The 23058-nt window shown below is 55.9% G+C and overlaps 2 protein-coding genes across 6 annotated transcripts in view; one reads left to right on the top strand and one right to left on the bottom strand.

Moving 5' to 3' along the window:
• Positions 1-662: 662 nt before the first annotated feature.
• LOC141048450 (uncharacterized) lies at positions 663-15554 on the bottom strand. Of its 3 annotated transcripts, none has more exons than XR_012220068.1 (3): positions 13495-15554; positions 4069-4318; positions 663-3291 (listed from the first exon to the last, which is right to left on the bottom strand). XR_012220068.1 is itself a non-coding variant. In XM_073544003.1 (2 exons), exons 1-2 carry the CDS (start codon positions 14539-14541, stop codon positions 4310-4312), a joined length of 1056 nt encoding a protein of 351 aa, XP_073400104.1. In that variant the 5' UTR covers positions 14542-15554; the 3' UTR covers positions 663-4309. The 3 variants fall into 3 exon arrangements, 1 of the variants encoding a protein (XP_073400104.1); XR_012220067.1 differs by having other exon boundaries at positions 4086-4318; XM_073544003.1 differs by having other exon boundaries at positions 663-4318.
• The window catches only part of SOX5 (SRY-box transcription factor 5), a 269372-nt gene continuing 259772 nt past the window's right edge, over positions 13459-23058 (top strand). The window contains exons 1-2 of one of the 3 annotated variants that reach the window (XM_073543998.1): positions 13459-13590; positions 15797-15894. In XM_073543998.1, coding sequence (XP_073400099.1) covers positions 15857-15894 — 38 coding nt within the window. In that variant the 5' untranslated portion in view covers positions 13459-13590; positions 15797-15856. Of the gene's footprint in view, positions 13661-15796; positions 15895-23058 lie in introns of all 3 variants that reach the window. The other 2 variants (XM_073543997.1, XM_073543996.1) reach the window with 2 other exon arrangements.

Genomic DNA, 23058 nt, shown 5'->3' with positions numbered 1-23058 from the left:
CGGGTCTTTCCTTGTTAGAGGCACGGGTGTTCAGGATCCGTGCCTCCCGCAGCTGCTCCTTCGGCCCGGTCAGTGCTTTGCCGGCGTCCTCGTACTCTCGCAACATGGCGACCACTCGGGAGGAGAAGGAGCTCGTGGACTCGCTGGAGGTCATCTCGCCCCATGATGTTGCTGGGCTCTTCTTCCTGGGGCCTGGGGTGCCTCTGTCTCCCTCTCTGGGCGGACGATGAGCCGTCTCGGGGTTGGAGTAGGTGAGTACGGTCTTTCTCATCCGACCAGATCTCCTCACGCCCTCCTGGGCCGGTTGCTGCTGCTCTCTGTCCCCCGCCGGCACAGACCGGGGAACAGAAGCCTGGGAAGCCATGCCTGGCTCCCAGGAAGCCTGCCTCTCCCTGGGGAGAAGAGAGGCAGACTCTGGGCCTCCTCCTGGAAGTCCTGGAGCTCACAAGACAGGTGCTGCTCTCAGCAGGGTGTGACTGATTGTGGGCACCTGTCCTACAGTCTCCTCCCCAGTAATGGCTGATAACGGGGAGTAATAGATTGTAGTCTCCTGTCCTACAGTCTCCTCCCCCAGTATTGGCTGATAACGGGGAGTAATAGATTGTAGTCTCCTGTCCTACAGTCTCCTCCCCCAGTAATGGCTGATAACGGGGAGTAATAGATTGTAGTCTCCTGTCCTACAGTCTCCTCCCCAGTAATGGCTGATAACGGGGAGTAATAGATTGTAGTCTCCTGTCCTACAGTCTCCTCCCCCAGTAATGGCTGATAACGGGGAGTAATAGATTGTAGTCTCCTGTCCTACAGTCTCCTCCCCCAGTAATGGCTGATAACAGGGAGTAATAGATTGTAGTCTCCTGTCCTACAGTCTCCTCCCCCAGTAATGGCTGATAACGGGGAGTAATAGATTGTAGTCTCCTGTCCTACAGTCTCCTCCCCCAGTAATGGCTGATAACAGGGAGTAATAGATTGTAGTCTCCTGTCCTACAGTCTCCTCCCCAGTAATGGCTGATAACGGAGAGTAATAGATTGTAGTCTCCTGTCCTACAGTCTCCTCCCCAGTAATGGCTGATAACGGGGAGTAATAGATTGTAGTCTCCTGTCCTACAGTCTCCTCCCCCAGTAATGGCTGATATCGGGGAGTAATAGATTGTAGTCTCCTGTCCTACAGTCTCCTCCCCAGTAATGGGAGAGACAATGCAGGTGTGGACACTACATGTCAGATACTGCTATTTTGGATACTACAGGGGTGGTCACTACAGGGCGGCTCTATAGGGGAGGACACTACAGGCCAGACACTGCACAGGTGGACACTATGGGGCAGACATCACAGGGGAGGACACGGCAGGTGTGGACAATACCGTGCGGCTTCGCAGGGGTGGACACAATCGGACAAACACTGCATGGGAGGACTCTACGGAGCAGACGCTGCAGGGGTGGACACTACGGGGCAGACACTACATGGGAGGACACTACGGGGCAGACACTACATGGGTGGACACTACGGGGCAGACACTACATGGGAGGACACTACGGGGCAGACACTACATGGGTGGACACTACGGGGCAGACACTACATGGGTGGACACTACGGGGCAGACACTACATGGGTGGACACTACGGGGCAGACACTACATGGGTGGACACTACGGGGCAGACACTACATGGGTGGACACTACGGGGCAGACACTACATGGGTGGACACTACATGGGTGGATACTACATGGGAGGACACTACGGGCCAGACACTACATGGGAGGACACTACGGGCCAGACACTACATGGGAGGACACTACGGGCCAGACACTACATGGGAGGACACTACGGGGCAGACACTACATGGGAGGACACTACGGGGCAGACACTACATGGGAGGACACTACGGGGCAGACACTACATGGGAGGACACTACGGGGCAGACACTACATGGGAGGACACTACGGGGCAGACACTACATGGGAGGACACTACGGGGCAGACACTACATGGGAGGACACTACGGGGCAGACACTACATGGGAGGACACTAAGGGGCAGACACTACATGGGAGGACACTACGGGGCAGACACTACATGGGAGGACACTACGGGGCAGACACTACATGGGAGGACACTACGGGGCAGACACTACATGGGAGGACACTACGGGGCAGACACTACATGGGTGGACACTACATGGGTGGACACTACATGGGTGGACACTACATGGGTGGACACTACATGGGAGGACACTACATGGGAGGACACTACATGGGAGGACACTACATGGGAGGACACTACATGGGAGGACACTACGGGCCAGACACTACATGGGAGGACACTACGGGCCAGACACTACATGGGAGGACACTACGGGCCAGACACTACATGGGAGGACACTACGGGCCAGACACTACATGGGAGGACACTACGGGGCAGACGCTGTAGGGTGGACACTACGGGGCAGACACTACATGGGCGGACACTACATGGGAGGACACTACGGGGCAGACACTACATGAGAGGACACTACGGGGCAGACACTACGGGGCGGACACTACATGGGAGGACACTACGGGGCGGACACTACATGGGTGGACACTACGGGGCGGACACTACGGGGAAGACACTAAATGGGTGGACACAATCGGACAGATAATGCATGAGAGGACACTATGGGGCAGACACTACGGGACAGACACTGCCGAGGTGGACTCAATTGGACAGACACTGCATGGGAGGACACTACAGGGCAGCTCCACAGGGGTGGACACTACAGCTGGGCGGGTACACCGTGTTACGAGGCACAGTGGCACATCTGACAGTTTCTGACTTTGGGCCAGAATCACATTATTTCATCCATTCCCCAGTTGGAACTTTAGCGGCCATGAAATGTTCTGCCCTATAGTCAACTTGTGTGTTGGGGGACCCCAATCAATCACTTCCCCACTGGCACTGTAATGTACCAGCCTATGGGGTACAGGCCTGGAAGGTGCAGAGCTGTCCCAGCGGGGGCGTTGTCCCAATACAATGTGTCACCAGAATGTGTAAAGCAGAGGGGCTATGGACGTTATCTCCACTATTAATTCGGGTGTCACCTTTTCTTCCAGAAGAAAGAATAGAAAAACAAACATTTGATTTTGCGCTGACTCCTCGGTCGCTTCCATCGCATTGTTCAGCTTGCGATATCCGCGTTGTCCTTGCCGCGTCCTCGTTTTCAAAAGACTGGAAGGGTTCAAGGTCTGCAGAATGGAAGTTTTTCAGCTGCGATACGACTCAGGACGTGAATCTCTGACGGCAGCGGCTGAAGAATAAACCTGGAGAAACGAAGGAAAAAAGGGCGAAGAATTATTCCCGTCCACCCAACACCAAACAGGCGGCATAGCGTCAGCGAAGCCTCAGCGTCACATCACGGGGCAGTCTGATCGCAGCACTGGACCAGCTCTATTCAGTCTTCACCATTTGCAAGTTTTGTGCTTGCTGGTATTAAATGGAAACAATGCTGTTTACCCCCAGAGACCGAGCGCCTGATGCCCCCCGAACACTTCTCATACCAAAGTGTCCAAAGCTAAACAGACACAAAGCAGAAGATTCACCAAATCCTGGAAGTTTCATGTAGAAAGAAACAGAAATCAAAGCAAACGAAACTCCGCAGCCGAATCGCGGGAAACGTCACAGTGACATTAAGAAGGCAGCATGAAGGCTGAGCAGCGCGGACCGGACCGCTGCTGGGGGAAGTGTCCACTCACTGAGCTTTAATCCTGCTGCTCGGCAGTGTGTTAAATCCGTCACAAGGCTACAGAGATGTCGGCCTTTTTATAAAGTGCTCTGTTAGTGTTCCTCTGGGGCGGGACTTTCACCTCTCCATTATTACCCTGAGAGCAACGCCCCTTTGGTAAAGACCATTAAAATAAAATGTCTGATATCTCAGGAGCCATAGAGCAGATTCTTTACAAAAACAAAACAAACTGAATGCACAGGGGAGAAGCGGGAATAAAGCAAGAGCAAACATTGCCCGCTGCCGACCCGACGACGCTGATGAAATTGTGCCGCTGCCGACCTGGAGACGCTGAGGAACAGGTGGCGCTGCTGACCTGGTGATGCTGCTGACCTGGAGACGCTGACGTACAGGTGGCGATGCGGACTTGGAGACGCTGACGACCCTTTGACGCTGCAGACTCTGCCGACCTGGTGACGCTGGCTGCCGACGCTGTACCTGGAGATGCTGCCGACCTGGTTGCACTGTTGACCTGGAGACGCTGCTGACTCGGAGACACTGCCAACCTAGTGACGCTGCTCAGCCGGAGACACTGCCGACACGGAGACGCTGCCGACCTAGTGACGCTGCCAGGACATTGTATGGACGTATTATTAGGATATTGTACGGAGGTATTATTAGGAAATCGTATGGAGGTATTATTAGGACATCGTATAAAGGTATAATTAGGACATTATTAGGACATTGTATGGAGGTATTATGAGGACATTGTATGGCGGTGTTATTAGGACATAGCATGAAGGTATTATTAGGACATTGTATGGAGGTATTATTAGGACATAGCATGAAGGTATTATTAGGACATTGTATGGAGGTATTATTAGGACATTGTATGAAGGTATTATTAGGATTATTATTATTAGGATTATTATTTCCTCCCACATTCCAAAGACATACTGATAGGAAATTTAGATTGTGAGCCCCATCAGGGACAGTGATGATGATGTGTGCAAACTGTAAAGCGCTGCGGAATATGTTAGCGCAACATAAAAATAAAGATTATTTAAAATAAAGATTATTATTAGGACATTGTATGGCGGCATTATTAGGACATTGTATGGCGGCATTATTAGGACACTGTATGGAGGTATTATTAGGACATTGTATGGCGGCATTATTAGGACACTGTATGGAGGTATTATTAGGACATTGTATGGAGGTATTAGGACATTGTATGGCGGCATTATTAGGACACTATGGAGGTATGATTAGGACACTGTTTGGAGGTATGATTAGGACATTGTATGGCGGCATTATTAGGACATTGTATGGCGGCATTATTAGGACACTGTATGGAGGTATGATTAGGACACTGGAGGTATGATTAGGACATTGTATGGCGGCATTATTAGGACATTGTATGGCGGCATTATTAGGAAACTGTATGGAGGAATGATTAGGACATTGTATGGAGGTATTATTAGGACATTGTATGGAAGTATTATTAGGACATTGTATGGAGGTATTAGGACATTGTATGGCGGCATTATTAGGACATTGTATGGAAGTATTATATCAGCATTATGTGGCAATATTTTGATGTTTTTTATATAAGCACCGTAGAGAAGTTAAATACTTAATGAAGCTATTATTTATGTACTGTATGGCAGTAATATGGACGCTGTATGGACTTATCAACAATACATGACACTTTCCACAGGATACCATGTAACACAAAACTTCTTACAAGACACAATGTAGATGCGTCCGGTCCGTCACCCTCTCCTCTGTGAGGCCGGGGGTCTGTCACCCTCTCCTCTGTGGGGCCGGGGGTCTGTCACCCTCTCCTCTGTGGGGCCCGGGGGGGGGTCCGTCACCCTCTCCTCTGTGGGGCCGGGGGTCCGTCACCCTCTCCTCTGTGGGGCCGGGGGTCCGTCACCCTCTCCTCTGAGGGGCCGGGGGTCCGTCACCCTCTCCTCTGAGGGGCCGGGGGTCCGTCACCCTCTCCTCTGAGGGGCAGGGGGTCCGTCACCCTCTCCTCTGAGGGGCAGGGGGTCCGTCACCCTCTCCTCTGAGGGGCAGGGGCCCCGTCACCCTCTCCTCTGAGGGGCAGGGGCCCCGTCACCCTCTCCTCTGAGGGGCAGGGGCCCCGTCACCCTCTCCTCTGAGGGGCAGGGGCCCCGTCACCCTCTCCTCTGAGGGGCAGGGGCCCCGTCACCCTCTCCTCTGAGGGGCAGGGGCCCCGTCACCCTCTCCTCTGAGGGGCAGGGGCCCCGTCACCCTCTCCTCTGAGGGGCAGGGGGACCGTCACCCTCTCCTCTGAGGGGCAGGGGGACCGTCACCCTCCTCTGAGGGGCAGGGGGACCGTCACCCTCTCCTCTGTGGGGCCGGGGGACCGTCACCCTCTCCTCTGTGGGGCTGTCACCCTCTCCTCTGAGGGGTCGGGAGTCCGTCACCCTCTCCTCTGTGGGGCCGAGGGGTCCGTCACCCTCTCCTCTGTGGGGCCGAGGGGTCCGTCACCCTCTCCTCTGTGGGGCCGAGGGGTCCGTCACCCTCTCCTCTGTGGGGCCGAGGGGTCCGTCACCCTCTCCTCTGTGGGGCCGAGGGGTCCGTCACCCTCTCCTCTGTGGGGCCGAGGGGTCCGTCACCCTCTCCTCTGTGGGGCCGAGGGGTCCGTCACCCTCTCCTCTGTGGGGCCGAGGGGTCCGTCACCCTCTCCTCTGTGGGGCCGAGGGGTCCGTCACCCTCTCCTCTGTGGGGCCGAGGGGTCCGTCACCCTCTCCTCTGTGGGGCCGAGGGGTCCGTCACCCTCTCCTCTGTGGGGCCGAGGGGTCCGTCACCCTCTCCTCTGTGGGGCCGGGGATCTGTCACCCTCTCCTCTGTGGGGCCGGGGGGGGGGGTCCGTCACCCTCTCCTCTGTGGGGCCGGGAGTCCGTCACCCTCTCCTCTGAGGGGCAGGGGGTCCGTCACCCTCTCCTCTGAGGGGCAGGGGGTCCGTCACCCTCTCCTCTGAGGGGCAGGGGGTCCGTCACCCTCTCCTCTGAGGGGCAGGGGGTCCGTCACCCTCTCCTCTGAGGGGCAGGGGGTCCGTCACCCTCTCCTCTGAGGGGCAGGGGGACCGTCACCCTCTCCTCTGAGGGGCAGGGGGACCGTCACCCTCTCCTCTGAGGGGCAGGGGGACCGTCACCCTCTCCTCTGAGGGGCAGGGGGACCGTCACCCTCTCCTCTGAGGGGCAGGGGGACCGTCACCCTCTCCTCTGAGGGGCAGGGGGTCCGTCACCCTCTCCTCTGAGGGGCAGGGGGTCCGTCACCCTCTCCTCTGAGGGGCAGGGGGTCCGTCACCCTCTCCTCTGAGGGGCAGGGGGTCCGTCACCCTCTCCTCTGAGGGGCAGGGGGTCCGTCACCCTCTCCTCTGAGGGGCAGGGGGTCCGTCACCCTCTCCTCTGAGGGGCAGGGGGTCCGTCACCCTCTCCTCTGAGGGGCAGGGGGTCCGTCACCCTCTCCTCTGAGGGGCAGGGGGTCCGTCACCCTCTCCTCTGAGGGGCAGGGGGTCCGTCACCCTCTCCTCTGAGGGGCAGGGGGTCCGTCACCCTCTCCTCTGAGGGGCAGGGGGTCCGTCACCCTCTCCTCTGAGGGGCAGGGGGTCCGTCACCCTCTCCTCTGAGGGGCAGGGGGTCCGTCACCCTCTCCTCTGAGGGGCAGGGGGTCCGTCACCCTCTCCTCTGAGGGGCAGGGGGTCCGTCACCCTCTCCTCTGAGGGGCAGGGGGTCCGTCACCCTCTCCTCTGAGGGGCAGGGGGTCCGTCACCCTCTCCTCTGTGGGGTAGTCCGTCATCCTCTCCTCTGTTGGGCTGGGGGGGGTCCATCACCCTCTCCTCTGAGGGGCCGTCACCCTCTCCTCTGTGAAGCCGGGGGTCCGCCACCCTCTCCTCTGTGGGGCCGGGGGGGCAATCACCCTCTCCTTTGAGGGGCTGTCACCCTCTCCTCTGAGGGGCCGGGAGTCCGTCACCCTCTCCTCTGTGGGGCCGAGGGGTCCGTCACCCTCTCCTCTGTGGGGCCGAGGGGTCCGTCACCCTCTCCTCTGTGGGGCCGAGGGGTCCGTCACCCTCTCCTCTGTGGGGCCGAGGGGTCCGTCACCCTCTCCTCTGTGGGGCCGAGGGGTCCGTCACCCTCTCCTCTGTGGGGCCGAGGGGTCCGTCACCCTCTCCTCTGTGGGGCCGAGGGGTCCGTCACCCTCTCCTCTGTGGGGCCGAGGGCAGGGCTGTGGAGTCGGTGCTCATTTTGGTGGAGTCGGAGTTGGAGTCGGTATAAAATGTACCGACTCCGACTCCTAAAATATATAATAAATTGGGTACAGTAATTCAATGCAGGATGTGCTGAATATTTTTTCATAGGAGTTTGGGAAAGTTATGAAATGTCCTATAAATGGCTGTTCTATTCCTGATCTAAGGCTACATTCACACACAGCATTTTTCCTGTGTTTTTTGAGGATACGTTTTTCAGCTGCAAAAGCTGATCATCTTTTTAAAAAAACTGCATCACCTGAAAGGTTTTTGAGCTCATAGATAATGTTCTCAATATCAAAAGCAGATTAGAAATCTGCTCTATCTATATATCCATTTATCCATATCTGTCTATCCATATCGTATCTGTACCAAAAAGAATGAAAACCGGGTAGTACACCAATATATATTCTGTTCTATCTAAATATCTTGATTATTGGATCATAAAAATGATTAAATGTCTGAGGTTCACATTGTACTACAATAAATTTTTCACTTAAATATAAGCAATATGTGTGGGAGTCGGAGTCGTGGAGTCGGAGTTGGAGTCGGTGTAAGGGAAATTGAGGAGTCGGAGTCGCAGGTTTGGCTTACCGACTCCACAGCCCTGGCCGAGGGGTCCGTCACCCTCTCCTCTGTGGGGCCGAGGGGTCCGTCACCCTCTCCTCTGTGGGGCCGGGGGGGCCGTCACCCTCTCCTCTGTGGGGCCGGGGGGGCCGTCACCCTCTCCTCTGTGGGGCCGGGGGGGCCGTCACCCTCTCCTCTGTGGGGCCGGGGGGGCCGTCACCCTCTCCTCTGTGGGGCCGGGGGGTCCGTCACCCTCTCCTCTGTGGGGCCGGGGGGTCCGTCACCCTCTCCTCTGTGGGGCCGGGGGGTCCGTCACCCTCTCCTCTGTGGGGCCGGGGGGTCCGTCACCCTCTCCTCTGTGGGGCCGGGGGGTCCGTCACCCTCTCCTCTGTGGGGCCGGGGGGTCCGTCACCCTCTCCTCTGTGGGGCCGGGGGGTCCGTCACCCTCTCCTCTGTGGGGCCGGGGGGTCCGTCACCCTCTCCTCTGTGGGGCCGGGGGGTCCGTCACCCTCTCCTCTGTGGGGCCGGGGGGTCCGTCACCCTCTCCTCTGAGGGGCCGGGGGGTCCGTCACCCTCTCCTCTGAGGGGTCGGGGGGCCGTCACCCTCTCCTCTGAGGGGCCGTCACCTTCTCCTCTGAGGGGCCGGGGGGCAGTCACCATCTCCTCTGAGGGGCCGGGGGGCCGTCACCCTCTCCTCTGAGGGGCCGGGGGGCCGTCACCCTCTCCTCTGAGGGGACGGGGGGCAGTCACCCTCTCCTCTGTGGGGCCGGGGGGTCCGTCACCCTCTCCTCTGTGGGGCCGGGGGGTCCGTCACCCTCTCCTCTGTGGGGCCGGGGGGTCCGTCACCCTCTCCTCTGTGGGGCCGGGGGGTCCGTCACCCTCTCCTCTGTGGGGCCGGGGGGTCCGTCACCCTCTCCTCTGTGGGGCCGGGGGGTCCGTCACCCTCTCCTCTGTGGGGCCGGGGGGTCCGTCACCCTCTCCTCTGTGGGGCCGGGGGGTCCGTCACCCTCTCCTCTGTGGGGCCGGGGGGTCCGTCACCCTCTCCTCTGTGGGGCCGGGGGGCAGTCACCCTCTCCTCTGTGGGGCCGGGGGGCAGTCACCCTCTCCTCTGTGGGGACGGGGGGCAGTCACCCTCTCCTCTGAGGGGACGGGGGGCAGTCACCCTCTCCTCTGAGGGGACGGGGGGCAGTCACCCTCTCCTCTGAGGGGACGGGGGGCAGTCACCCTCTCCTCTGTGGGGCCCGTCACCCTCTCCTCTGTGGGGCCGAGGGGTCCGTCACCCTCTCCTCTGTGGGGCCGAGGGGTCCGTCACCCTCTCCTCTGTGGGGCCGAGGGGTCCGTCACCCTCTCCTCTGTGGGGCCGAGGGGTCCGTCACCCTCTCCTCTGTGGGGCCGAGGGGTCCGTCACCCTCTCCTCTGAGGGGACGGGGGGCAGTCACCCTCTCCACTGTGGGGCCGTCACCCTCTCCTCTGAGGGGCCGTCACCTTCTCCTCTGAGGGGCCGTCACCCTCTCCTCTGTGGGGCCGGGGGGGCCGGCACCCTCTCCTCTGTGGGGCCGGCACCCTCTCCTCTGTGGGGCCGGCACCCTCTCCTCTGTGGGGCCGGCAGCCTCTCCTCTGTGGGGCCGGCACCCTCTCCTCTGTGGGGCCGGCAGCCTCTCCTCTGTGGGGCCGGCACCCTCTCCTCTGTGGGGCCGGCACCCTCTCCTCTGTGGGGCCGGCACCCTCTCCTCTGTGGGGCCGGCACCCTCTCCTCTGTGGGGCCGGCACCCTCTCCTCTGTGGGGCCGGCACCCTCTCCTCTGTGGGGCCGGCACCCTCTCCTCTGTGGGGCCGGCACCGTCTCCTCTGTGGGGCCGGCACCGTCTCCTCTGTGGGGCCGGCACCCTCTCCTCTGTGGGGCCGGGGGGCCGTCACCCTCTCCTCTGTGGGGCCGTCACCCTCTCCTCTGTGGGGCCGTCACCCTCTCCTCTGTGGGGCCGTCACCCTCTCCTCTGTGGGGCCGTCACCCTCTCCTCTGTGGGGCCGTCACCCTCTCCTCTGTGGGGCCGTCACCCTCTCCTCTGTGATGCCGTCACCCTCTCCTCTGTGGGGCCGGGGGGCCGTCATCCTCTCCTCTGTGGGGCCGGCACCGTCTCCTCTGTGGGGCCGTCACTCTCTCCTCTGTGGGGCCGGGGGGCCGTCACCCTCTCCTCTGTGGGGCCGGGGGGCCATCACCCTCTCCTCTGTGGGGCCGGGGGGCCATCACCCTCTCCTCTGTGGGGCCGGGGGGCCGTCATCCTCTCCTCTGTGGGGCCGTCACCCTCTCCTCTGTGGGGCCGTCACCCTCTCCTCTGTGGGGCCGGGGGATCCGTCACCCTCTCCTCTGTGGGGCCGGGGGGTCCGTCACCCTCTCCTCTGTGGGGCCGGGGGGCCGTCACCCTCTCCTCTGTGGGGCCGTCACCCTCTCCTCTGTGGGGCCGGGGGGCCGTCACCCTCTCCTCTGTGGGGCCGTCACCCTCTCCTCTGTGGGGCCGGGGGGCCGTCACCCTCTCCTCTGTGGGGCCGTCACCCTCTCCTCTGTGGGGCCGTCACCCTCTCCTCTGTGGGGCCGTCACCCTCTCCTCTGTGGGGCCGTCACCCTCTCCTCTGTGGGGCCGTCACCCTCTCCTCTGTGGGGCCGTCACCCTCTCCTCTGTGGGGCCGTCACCCTCTCCTCTGTGGGGCCGGGGGTCCGTCACCCTCTCCTCTGTGGGGCCGTCACCCTCTCCCCTGTGGGGCCGGGGGGTCCGTCACCCTCTCCTCTGTGGGGGGGGGGGTCTGTCACCCTCTCCTCTGTGGGGCCGTCACCCTCTCCTCTGTGGGGCCGTCACCCTCTCCTCTGTGGGGCCGTCACCCTCTCCTCTGTGGGGCCGTCACCCTCTCCTCTGTGGGGCCGTCACCCTCTCCTCTGTGGGGCCGTCACCCTCTCCTCTGTGGGGCCGTCACCCTCTCCTCTGTGGGGCCGTCACCCTCTCCTCTGTGGGGCCGTCACCCTCTCCTCTGTGGGGCCGGGGGTCTGTCACCCTCTCCTCTGTGGGGCCGGGGGTCTGTCACCCTCTCCTCTGTGGGGCCGGGGGTCCGTCACCCTCTCCTCTGTGGGGCCGGGGGTCCGTCACCCTCTCCTCTGTGGGGCCGGGGGTCCGTCACCCTCTCCTCTGTGGGGCCGGGGGTCCGTCACCCTCTCCTCTGTGGGGCCGGGGTCCGTCACCCTCTCCTCTGTGGGGCCGGGGTCCGTCACCCTCTCCTCTGTGGGGCCGGGGTCCGTCACCCTCTCCTCTGTGGGGCCGGGGTCTGTCACCCTCTCCTCTGAGGGGCCGGGGTCCGTCACCCTCTCCTCTGTGGGGCCGGGGTCCGTCACCCTCTCCTCTGTGGGGCCGGGGTCCGTCACCCTCTCCTCTGTGGGGCCGGGGTCCGTCACCCTCTCCTCTGTGGGGCCGGGGTCCGTCACCCTCTCCTCTGTGGGGCCGGGGGGTCCGTCACCCTCTCCTCTGTGGGGCCGGGGTCCGTCACCCTCTCCTCTGTGGGGCCGGGGTCTGTCACCCTCTCCTCTGTGGGGCCGGGGTCTGTCACCCTCTCCTCTGTGGGGCCGGGGTCTGTCACCCTCTCCTCTGTGGGGCCGGGGTCTGTCACCCTCTCCTCTGTGGGGCCGGGGTCTGTCACCCTCTCCTCTGTGGGGCCGGGGTCCGTCACCCTCTCCTCTGTGGGGCCGGGGTCCGTCACCCTCTCCTCTGTGGGGCCGGGGTCCGTCACCCTCTCCTCTGTGGGGCCGGGGTCCGTCACCCTCTCCTCTGTGGGGCCGGGGTCCGTCACCCTCTCCTCTGTGGGGCCGGGGTCCGTCACCCTCTCCTCTGTGGGGCCGGGGTCTGTCACCCTCTCCTCTGTGGGGCCGGGGTCCGTCACCCTCTCCTCTGTGGGGCCGGGGTCCGTCACCCTCTCCTCTGTGGGGCCGGGGTCTGTCACCCTCTCCTCTGTGGGGCCGGGGTCCGTCACCCTCTCCTCTGTGGGGCCGGGGTCCGTCACCCTCTCCTCTGTGGGGCCGGGGTCCGTCACCCTCTCCTCTGTGGGGCCGGGGTCCGTCACCCTCTCCTCTGTGGGGCCGGGGTCCGTCACCCTCTCCTCTGTGGGGCCGGGGGGTCCGTCACCCTCTCCTCTGTGGGGCCGGGGTCCGTCACCCTCTCCTCTGTGGGGCCGGGGTCTGTCACCCTCTCCTCTGTGGGGCCGGGGTCTGTCACCCTCTCCTCTGTGGGGCCGGGGTCTGTCACCCTCTCCTCTGTGGGGCCGGGGTCTGTCACCCTCTCCTCTGTGGGGCCGGGGTCCGTCACCCTCTCCTCTGTGGGGCCGGGGGGTCCGTCACCCTCTCCTCTGTGGGGCCGGGGTCCGTCACCCTCTCCTCTGTGGGGCCGGGGTCTGTCACCCTCTCCTCTGTGGGGCCGGGGTCTGTCACCCTCTCCTCTGTGGGGCCGGGGTCTGTCACCCTCTCCTCTGTGGGGCCGTGGTCCGTCACCCTCTCCTCTGTGGGGCCGGGGGGGCCGTCACCCTCTCCTCTGAGGGGCCGGGGGGGCCGTCACCCTCTCCTCTGAGGGGCCGGGGGGGGCCGTCACCCTCTCCTCTGAGGGGCCGTCACCCTCTCCTCTGTGGGGCCGGGGTCCGTCACCCTCTCCTCTGTGGGGCCGGGGTCTGTCACCCTCTCCTCTGTGGGGCCGGGGGTCCGTCACCCTCTCCTCTGTGGGGCCGTTCCGTCCCTTCCCCGTCTCCCGGTTCTCCGCCGGCCGGCAGGGGTCAGTCTCCTCCCCGGAGCTGTGGCCGCCCCCCTGGAGGAGTGGACGGGGGACCCTGTGCTCGTGTTTACTGCCGGCCGGAGCCCGTGCGCGCCCCCGCTCCTGCTCCCCTGCGCGCCCCCGCCTGTCACTCTCATGTCACCGTCCAGCGTTACCTGACAGGAGCCGGAGACCCGGGACCGCGGCCGCCATGTGGATCCGTCACCGGAGACAGCCGCCGAGAAACTTCCTACCCCGGAGCCCGAGAGACAGTGAGTGACCGAGAGAGTGACCGAGAGACAGCCCCAGAGATTGAGTGACCGAGAGACAGCCCGAGAGACCGTGAGTAACCGAGAGACAGCCCCAGAGTGACAGAGAGTGAGTGACCGAGAGACAGTCTGAGAGTGATTGAGAGACAGACCGAGAGACAGCCTGAAAGACAGTGGGTGACCAAGAGACAGCCCTAGAGAGTGACCGAGAGACAGCCCGAAAGACAGTGTGATCGAGAGACAGCCCGAGAGACAGTGAGTGACCGAGAGACTGCCCGAGAGAGTGACCGAGAGAGTGATCAAGAGACAGTCTGAGAGTGACCGGGAGACAGCCCGAGAGTGACTGAGAGACAAACCGAAAGAGTGAGTGACCGAGAGACAGTCAGAGAGTGACCGAGAGGCAGTGAGTGACCGAGAGACTGCCAGAGAGAGTGAGTGATCGAGAGACAGTGGGTGACCGAGAGACTGCCCGAGAGAGTGAGTGACTGAGAGACAGCCCGAGAGAGTGAGTGACCGAGAGAGTGAATGACTGAGAGACAGTGAGTGACCGAGAGACAGCCCGAGACAGTGAGTGACCGAGAGACAGCCTGAGACAGTGAGTGACTGAGACAGTGAGTGATCGAGAGACAGCCCGAGAGACAGTGAGTGACCGAGAGACAGCCCGAGAGAGTGAGTGACTGAGAGACAGTGAGTGACCGAGACTGCCCGAGAGAGTGAGTGACCGAAAGACAGACCGAGAGACAGCCCGAGACAGTGAGTGACCGAAAGACAGCTCGAGAGACCGAGTGACCAAGAGACAGCCTTAGAGACAGTGAGTGACCGAGAGACTGCCCGAGAGTGAGTGACCGAGAGACAGCTCAAGAAACAGCCCGAGACAGTGAGTGACCGAGAGACACCCAGAGAGACTGTAAGCGACTGACAGACAGCCAGAGACAGTGAGTGACTTAGAAACATCCAGAGAGACTGTGAGTGGCTGAGAGACAGCAAGAGAGGCTGTAACAATTGACAGGCGTTATATTTGCAATTATATGAGGGACATACACCTGTGGCAGAAGAGACAGTCACTCCAGACACATGGAAGAGTGAACAGGTAGAAGAGACAATGTTTACAAGAGGAATAGACAGTCACTGCCAGGTGTTAGAAACATTACATGTGAGAGGGTGAGCAATGCATGGAAAAGTGCCCCCCATAGGTGAGAGACACCTCAAGAGACGGCACACCAGATGGAGAGACAGCTAAGAAACTGAAAGTTCACAAAAAAGCAGAGAGAGAAGAGGGTGAAAGAGCAAAAGGATAGAATGTAAAATATGCAGAGGAAAAGAGACAGCAGATAAGGAAGAGAGTGCAAACAGTGCAGAGGAAAAGAGACAGCAGATAAGGAAGAGAGTGCAAAAAGTGCATAGTTAAGAGACAGATAAGGAGAGAGTGCAAAAAGTGCAGAGGAACAGAGACAACAGGTAAGGTGAGAGAGTGCATAAAGTGCATATTAAAAGAGACAAATAAGGAGAGAGTGCAAAAAGTGCAGCGGAAAAGAGACAACGGGTAAGGTGAGAGAGTGCATAAAGTGCATATTAAAAGAGACAAATAAGGAGAGAGTGCAAAAAGTGCAGAGGAAAAGAGACAGCTGATGAGGAAAGTGCAAAAAGTGCAGCTGCAAAGAGACAGCAGAAAAGGAGAGAGTGCAGAGGAAAAGGGACAGCAGAGAATGCAGGGCACTGAAAGCTAAAGACAGTGCTGTGAGGGGAGGAAGAGAGCTCCGAGACAGCTGAGAGACATCCAGAGTGCAGTGTCCCTCGGAGGGGCCTCTGCTAGATTTCAATCTGTCACACTTGCTTTTCTTCCCAGGGAACAATGTGTGATTGTTGCGCTCTCTCTCCAGAGTAACATGGGGGGTGGGAGGGGGCAGCAGCTCGGAAGGTGGCAGATCCTTGTGAGAGGGTCCCTGGGCTGAGTCCTTGTGAGAGCGCTGCTCCTGTCCCAGGGATGAGGATCATTGTGAAGGGACTGCGGGGATCACTGACTGAGAGAGGGGGCGCTCCCTGCACTGCCGCTGGCCCTTTAAGAATCTGGTCAAGCACTTCTAGTGGTGTGAGAGCCACAGAGAGAGAAAGAGAGTGTCTGTGACGGGGATAGAGTGCCTGTGGAAGAGGAGAGTGTCTCGGGAGAGAGGCGCGGACCATCTCACTCCACTCTGGACTCATTTGACAGGTTCCCTTCAAGCAATCAGAGGTGGCATCTGTGACAAAGGGACATTGTGCGGGGTTCAGCATGCTCACCGAGCCCGACGGACCGCCGGAGTTTGAGAGGTGAGTGCACTCTTATTGTACAGAGTTCCCAGTGATGGTGCCGCCGCGCCAGGACCGCCGGTGCCCAGTGCCGGTCCTCCTAGAGACCCACTGACTGCCGCTGTGTAGCCCCCTGGTGTATGCTTTGTATGTCCCGTAGTTCTGGGACCCCGGTGTGTTCTCTAGACTTAGTCCTTATAGAAGGACCCCGGTGTATTCTCTATATACATAGTTCTGTATACAGGGACCCCCGGTGTATTCTCTATATACATAGTTCTGTATACAGGGACCCCCAGTGTGTTCTCTAGACTTAGTCCCTATAGAAGGACCCCCGGTGTATTCTCTATATACATAGTTCCGTATACAGGGACCCCCGGTGTGTTCTCTAGACTTAGTCCTTATAGAAGGACCCCCGGTGTGTTCTCTATATACATAGTTCTGTATACAGGGACCCCCGGTGTGTTCTCTAGACTTAGTCCCTATAGAAGGACCCCCGGTGTATTCTCTATATACATAGTTCTGTATACAGGGACCCCCAGTGTGTTCTCTAGACTTAGTCCCTATAGAAGGACCCCCGGTGTATTCTCTATATACATAGTTCTGTATACAGGGACCCCCAGTGTGTTCTCTAGACTTAGTCCCTATAGAAGGACCCCCGGTGTATTCTCTATATACATAGTTCTGTATACAGGGACCCCCGGTGTGTTCTCTATATACATAGTTCTGTATACAGGGACCCCCGGTGTATTCTCTATATACATAGTTCTGTATACAGGGACCCCCAGTGTGTTCTCTAGACTTAGTCCCTATAGAAGGACCCCCGGTGTATTCTCTATATACATAGTTCCGTATACAGGGACCCCCGGTGTATTCTCTATATACATAGTTCCGTATACAGGGACCCCCGGTGTGTTCTCTAGACTTAGTCCTTATAGAAGGACCCCCGGGTGTATTCTCTATATACATAGTTCTGTATACAGGGACCCCCGGTGTATTCTCTATATACATAGTTCCGTATACAGGGACCCCCGGTGTATTCTCTATATACATAGTTCCGTATACAGGGACCCCCGGTGTATTCTCTAGACTTAGTCCTTATAGAAGGACCCCCGGTGTATTCTCTACATACATAGTCCCATATATAGGGACCCCGGTGTATTCTCTAGACTTAGTCCCTATAGAAGGACCCCCGGTGTATTCTCTATATACATAGTTCCATATATAGGGACCCCGGTGTATTCTCTATATACATAGTTCTGTATACAGGGACCCCCGGTGTGTTCTCTATATACATAGTTCTGTATACAGGGACCCCCGGTGTATTCTCTAGACTTAGTCTTTATAGAAGGACCCCCGGTGTATTCTCTACATACATAGTTCCATATATAGGGACCCCGGTGTATTCTCTAGACTTAGTCCCTATAGAAGGACCCCCGGTGTATTCTCTATATACATAGTTCTGTATACAGGGACCCCCGGTGTATTCTCTATGTAAATAGTTCTGTATATAGGGACCCCCGGTGTATTCTCTAGACTTAGTCGTTATAGAAGGACCCCCGGTGTATTCTCTATATACATAGTTCTGTATATAGGGACCCCGGTGTATTCTCTAGACTTAGTCTCTATAGAAGGTCCCCCGGTGTATTCTCTATATACATAGTTCTGTATATAGGGACCCCGGTGTATTCTCTAGACTTAGTCCCTATAGAAGGTCCCCCGGTGTATTCTCTATATACATAGTTCTGTATATAGGGACCCCCGGTGTATTCTCTAGACTTAGTCCTTATAGAAGGTCCCCCGGTGTATTCTCTATATACACAGTTCTGTATATAGGGACCCCCGGTTTATTCTCTAGACTTAGTCCTTATAGAAGGACCCCGGTGTATTCTCTATATACATAGTTCTGTATACAGGGACCCCCGGTGTATTCTCTAGACTTAGTCCTTATAGAAGGACCCCGGTGTATTCTCTATATACATAGTTCTGTATACAGGGACCCCCAGTGTGTTCTCTAGACTTAGTCCTTATAGAAGGACCCCGGTGTATTCTCTATATACATAGTTCTGTATACAGGGACCCCCGGTGTATTCTCTAGACTTAGTCCTTATAGAAGGACCCCGGTGTATTCTCTATATACATAGTTCTGTATACAGGGACCCCCGGTGTATTCTCTAGACTTAGTCCTTATAGAAGGACCCCGGTGTATTCTCTATATACATAGTTCTGTATACACGGACCCCCGGTGTATTCTCTAGACTTAGTTCTTGTAGAAGAATCCCCGTTATAACCTCTATATACATAGTTTTGAATGCAGGGACCCCCAATGTGTTCTCTAGACTTAGACCTTATACGAGGACCCCCAGCTTATGCTTTTAATACACAATTCTGTATACAGGGACCTGTTCTATATACACAGGTTGGAATATAATGACCCCCCGATATATGCTTTAGACTCAGTCCTTATTTTGGGACCTCCTGCCTGTTCCTCCCCGGTATACACTCCGTACACATAGTTCTTCTAGTGGGAATCATTGCTTTTTCTGTATTTGTACCCATGTTCTAATAGAAGTTATTATAGTGGAGCCGTATAACTGAGCGGAGTATTATATAGCGGAGTATCATGTTATTTCTTATGCCTCCTTATTTGTATCACTGTAGCGGAGTATTATTCTGTTCATTATATATCCCATTCTAGTGGAGTATTATATTATTTAGTGGAGTATTGTAGAAGATATTATTTATTACACATCCCATTCTAGTGGAGTATTATATAGCGGATTATTGCACTATTCATTATATATCACACTCTAGTGGAGCATTCTATCCGGATAGTGTCGCCTTCGCTGTGCCGCAGATGCCGTCTTTATAGAGGGTCTCGCCTCCTGCTGCTGACTTGGTTCTTATACGGAGGGTCCGTGCTCCAGACGTGTGCTCCCCTGGTCTGTGCTCTGTGTATTAGCTCCAGACTTGTCCCGGAGCCCTCTGTAGGTTCCCAGACCCCTCTCACCGCTGGTTCCGTCCATTCCGCCGTGGCTCGGCTTAGTAAGCTTTTATAATGGGCTGAGCGGCGATGTCCCGGGTATTTGCTGTAGTTCTACCTGAAGGATGAGTGACGGCTGCCCGAGGTCTGCTCCTGCCAGCACGACCCCATAGTGTCAGCAGCCGCTCACATTTCCCTCTTTATTTTCTGGCATTTTGTGTAATTTTTACCTAAAGCTCCAGAAATAAGTGTCGTGGGAGCTGGGAATTAAATTTGCGCTTTGCTCTGGTTACAAAGTATCAAGCACATCCCCGATTTCTTCCAGGGAACAAAGGTCACCGTGCTATCAGCTCCCGGGCTGGATTCACATGTTTGTGACGAGGGCTCGGCGTGTAATAAGGATGTGCGCCGGTTATTGCTGCGCGTTACTGGGGTGGAGGGAAAGCTGGAAATCCGAAAACTTCCAACTTTTTTGCTTTGCGTTTGAGGCGAAGATGCCTGGCTCGTATTATTCTGCGGGGTCTCGTTCTGCACCTCTCGCTCCGCTACGTTTGGTTATTTCCCTCCTGTCATATTGTATCATTATAGCTCCTCGTTTTCCGGGGTTTCATGGCAGAAAATGTTCCCATGTTTGCGTTATGTTTGGGCTGACAGGAAGAATGACTGCATGGAAGCTCCTAAATATCTGGATAGTTGAGTGTTAGATACATTGTATCAGTCTGGGCATTCCGCTAAGAAGATGTCCTAATTCTTGGATACATTGTACCAACCAGGACATTCAGCATGCGATCGGTTACATTAGTATCAGGATATTTTGGGCTTCGATACATTGTATCAGATCAGGACATTGTTCATGCCAGCTGTTAAATTAATGTCAGAATATTTAGGGCTTAGATACATTGTACTAGGATCAGGAAATTCAGGGGGTTTCATTACTGAGTCGGGACATTCGACACATGACTTATTAGTTTTTAGATCAGGTTATTTCTGAGCTTAGGTACAGTGTGTTCAGATCAGGTTATTTCTGGGCTTAGGTACAGTGTGTTCAGATCAGGTTATTTCTGGGCTTAGGTACAGTGTGTTCAGGTCAGGTTATTTCTGGGCTTAGATACAGTGTGTTCATATCTGGATATTTCTGGGCTTAGGTACAGTGTGATCAGATCATGATATTTGTGGGCTTAGATACAGTGTGTTCAGATCAGGATATTTCTGGGCTTAGATACAGTGTGTTCAGATCTGGATATTTCTGGGCTTAGGTACAGTGTGTTCAGATCATGATATGTGTGGGCTTAGATACAGTGTGTTCAGATCTGGATATTTCTGGGCTTAGGTACAGTGTGTTCAGATCATGATAAGTGTGGGCTTAGATAAAGTGTGTTCAGGTCTGGATATTTCTGGGCTTAGATACAGTGTGTTCAGATCAGGATATTTCTGGGCTTAGATACGGTGTTTTTAGATCATGATATTTCTGGGCTTAGATACAGTGTGTTCATATCTGGATATTTCTGGGCTTAGGTACAGTGTGTTCAGATCACGATATTTCTGGGCTTAGATACAGTGTGTTCAGATCTGGATATTTCTGGGCTTAGGTACAGTGTGTTCAGATCATGATATTTCTGGGCTTAGATACAGTGTGTTCAGATCAGGATATTTCTGGGCTTAGATACAGTGTGTTCAGATCTGGAAATTTCTGGGCTTAGATACAGTGTGTTCAGATCAGGATATTTCTGGGCTTAGATACAGTGTGTTCAGATATGGATATTTCTGGGCTTAGGTACAGTGTGTTCAGATCACGATATTTCTGGGCTTAGATACAGTGTGTTCAGATCAGGATATTTCTGGGCTTAGATACAGTGTGTTCAGATCTGGAAATTTCTGGGCTTAGATACAGTGTGTTCAGATCAGGATATTTCTGGGCTTAGATACAGTGTGTTCAGATCTGGATATTTCTGGGCTTAGGTACAGTGTGTTCAGATCATGATATTTCTGGGCTTAGATACAGTGTGTTCAGATCAGGATATTTCTGGGCTTAGATACAGTGTGTTCAGATCACGATATTTCTGGGCTTAGATACAGTGTGTTCAGATCTGGATATTTCTGTGCTTAGGTACAGTGTGTTCAGATCATGATATTTCTGGGCTTAGATACAGTGTGTTCAGATCAGGATATTTCTGGGCTTAGATACAGTGTGTTCAGATCTGGAAATTTCTGGGCTTAGATACAGTGTGTTCAGATCAGGATATTTCTGGGCTTAGATACAGTGTGTTCAGATATGGATATTTCTGGGCTTAGGTACAGTGTCTTCAGATCACGATATTTCTGGGCTTAGATACAGTGTGTTCAGATCAGGATATTTCTGGGCTTAGATACAGTGTGTTCAGATCTGGAAATTTCTGGGCTTAGATACAGTGTGTTCAGATCAGGATATTTCTGGGCTTAGATACAGTGTGTTCAGATATGGATATTTCTGGGCTTAGGTACAGTGTGTTCAGATCACGATATTTCTGGGCTTAGATACAGTGTGTTCAGATCTGGATATTTCTGTGCTTAGATACGTTCTATTCTTATGATATAGCTAGCCTTACATACTTTGTATTTGGATATAGGATTGCTGTCTGGTGGTAATTATTATTGTGTAGGGTGTATGGGGCAAGAGACTTTCTATGCAGCGAAACCTACATATAAAGAGTGCGAGAAGAAACTGTATTGCACTGCGGCAGAGGGGTTCTGTTAGGGCAGAGGGTAGAATATATCAGGTTATGGGGCTTTTTCTTGGTTATGAGGATCGGGGCATGTAGGAATAGCTTAGAGGTTATAGGGCTGATGTCTGGGTTAGGGTTATGTGGACGATGCAGGTGTATTAGGGTTATATGTACTGTGTGTGGTTATTAGGGTAATATGGACGGTGCGGGGGTATTAGGGTTATATGGACGGTGCGGGGGTATTAGGGTTATATGGGCGGTGCGGGGGTGTTAGGGTTATATGGATGGTGTGTGGTTATTAGGGTTATATGGATGGTGCGGGAGTATTAGCGTTATATGGACGGTGCAGGGGTATTGGGGTTTTATGAGCGGTGCGGGGGTATAAGGGTTATATGGATGGTGTGTGGTTATTAGGGTTTTATGGACGGTGCGGGGTTATTAGCGTTATATGGACGATGGGGTATTAAGGTTATATGGATGTTGTGGGGGTATTAGGGTTATATGGACGGTGCGGGAGTATTAAGGTTACATAGACGGTGTGTGGTTATTAAGGTTATATGGACGCTGCGGGGGTATTAGGGTTGTATGGGCAGTGCGGGGGTATAAGGGTTATATAGACGGTGTGTGGTTATTAGGGTTATGGACGGTGTGGGGGTATTAGGGTCAGGACACACAAGGATAGAGGCTTTGTCTTAGTGTCTTAGGGTTAGAGCATTCAGGGACAGAGGTTTTCTATTAGCGCTGGGATTTATGGGGTTAAAGGCAGGTTATTATGGTGGGGGCGCAGGCTTAGGTGAATGGTAATAGGATCAGTATGTTGGAGCTGTAGGAGCAGTGACTTAGTATGGAGGGTCTGGATGGCCCTGTGTGGATAGTGGGTCCAGTGGTCCGGTCCCCGGCAGCCGCCGCCACTCTGCATTGACACCTCTCTTCCTATCGGAGCAGATGCTCTGCAGATGTGCTCTGCCAGTAGTTTCCGCTCGGAGGTTCGTGATTATCTGGCGCTGCTCCGCGATCACTCGCTGTCCTTTGCTGCTCCCCGTGGCTGCCATAGCTGACTGCTTCCTTCTGTGCATTGAGGCCTCGATGCTCCCGGTCGGTCGCTGACTTCTGGTGATGTTGGGATTTCTCCGCTCGGCTCCTGGTGATGAAGCTCGCTCACGTCTGCACTTGGAACAAGTTGTCGAACCCTGAAAGTTTCCTGTAAGTTCTTCCCTGCACTCACTGAGATGTCTTATAATGGGGCGTAGGGAAAGATAGTGGGGGCAATTGTGGCTTTGTAATACCCGGTGCCAACCTGTGCCCCCTTCCTGGGGGAAGGGTTAAGTGCTGGCGTTTTCTGCATGAATGTGGCTCGGCTTGGGCGTTACATTAGCGGCTGGATGCCCCATATAGAAAAAAACACCCACAGGTTACAGGGAAAAATCCGTCAGGAGGGGGAGAGCACTTAGCCGTCATAATATCGCCCTCATTTAAACGCCCACAGGATTTATTTTGGGGTTA

This window comes from Dendrobates tinctorius, unplaced genomic scaffold, assembly GCF_039654945.1.
Source record: "Dendrobates tinctorius isolate UK_male_01 unplaced genomic scaffold, ASM3965494v1 ptg000136l, whole genome shotgun sequence".
NCBI lineage: Eukaryota > Metazoa > Chordata > Amphibia > Anura > Dendrobatidae > Dendrobates > Dendrobates tinctorius.
Note: the sequence above shows the minus strand (reverse complement) of the source record. Positions and strands in the feature narration are given on the sequence as shown.

Coding starts and splice junctions, on each gene's coding strand:
- LOC141048450 (XM_073544003.1), bottom strand. CDS start 14,541: ATGTTTCTAAGTCACTCACTGTCTCTGGCTGTCTGTCAGTCGCTTACA.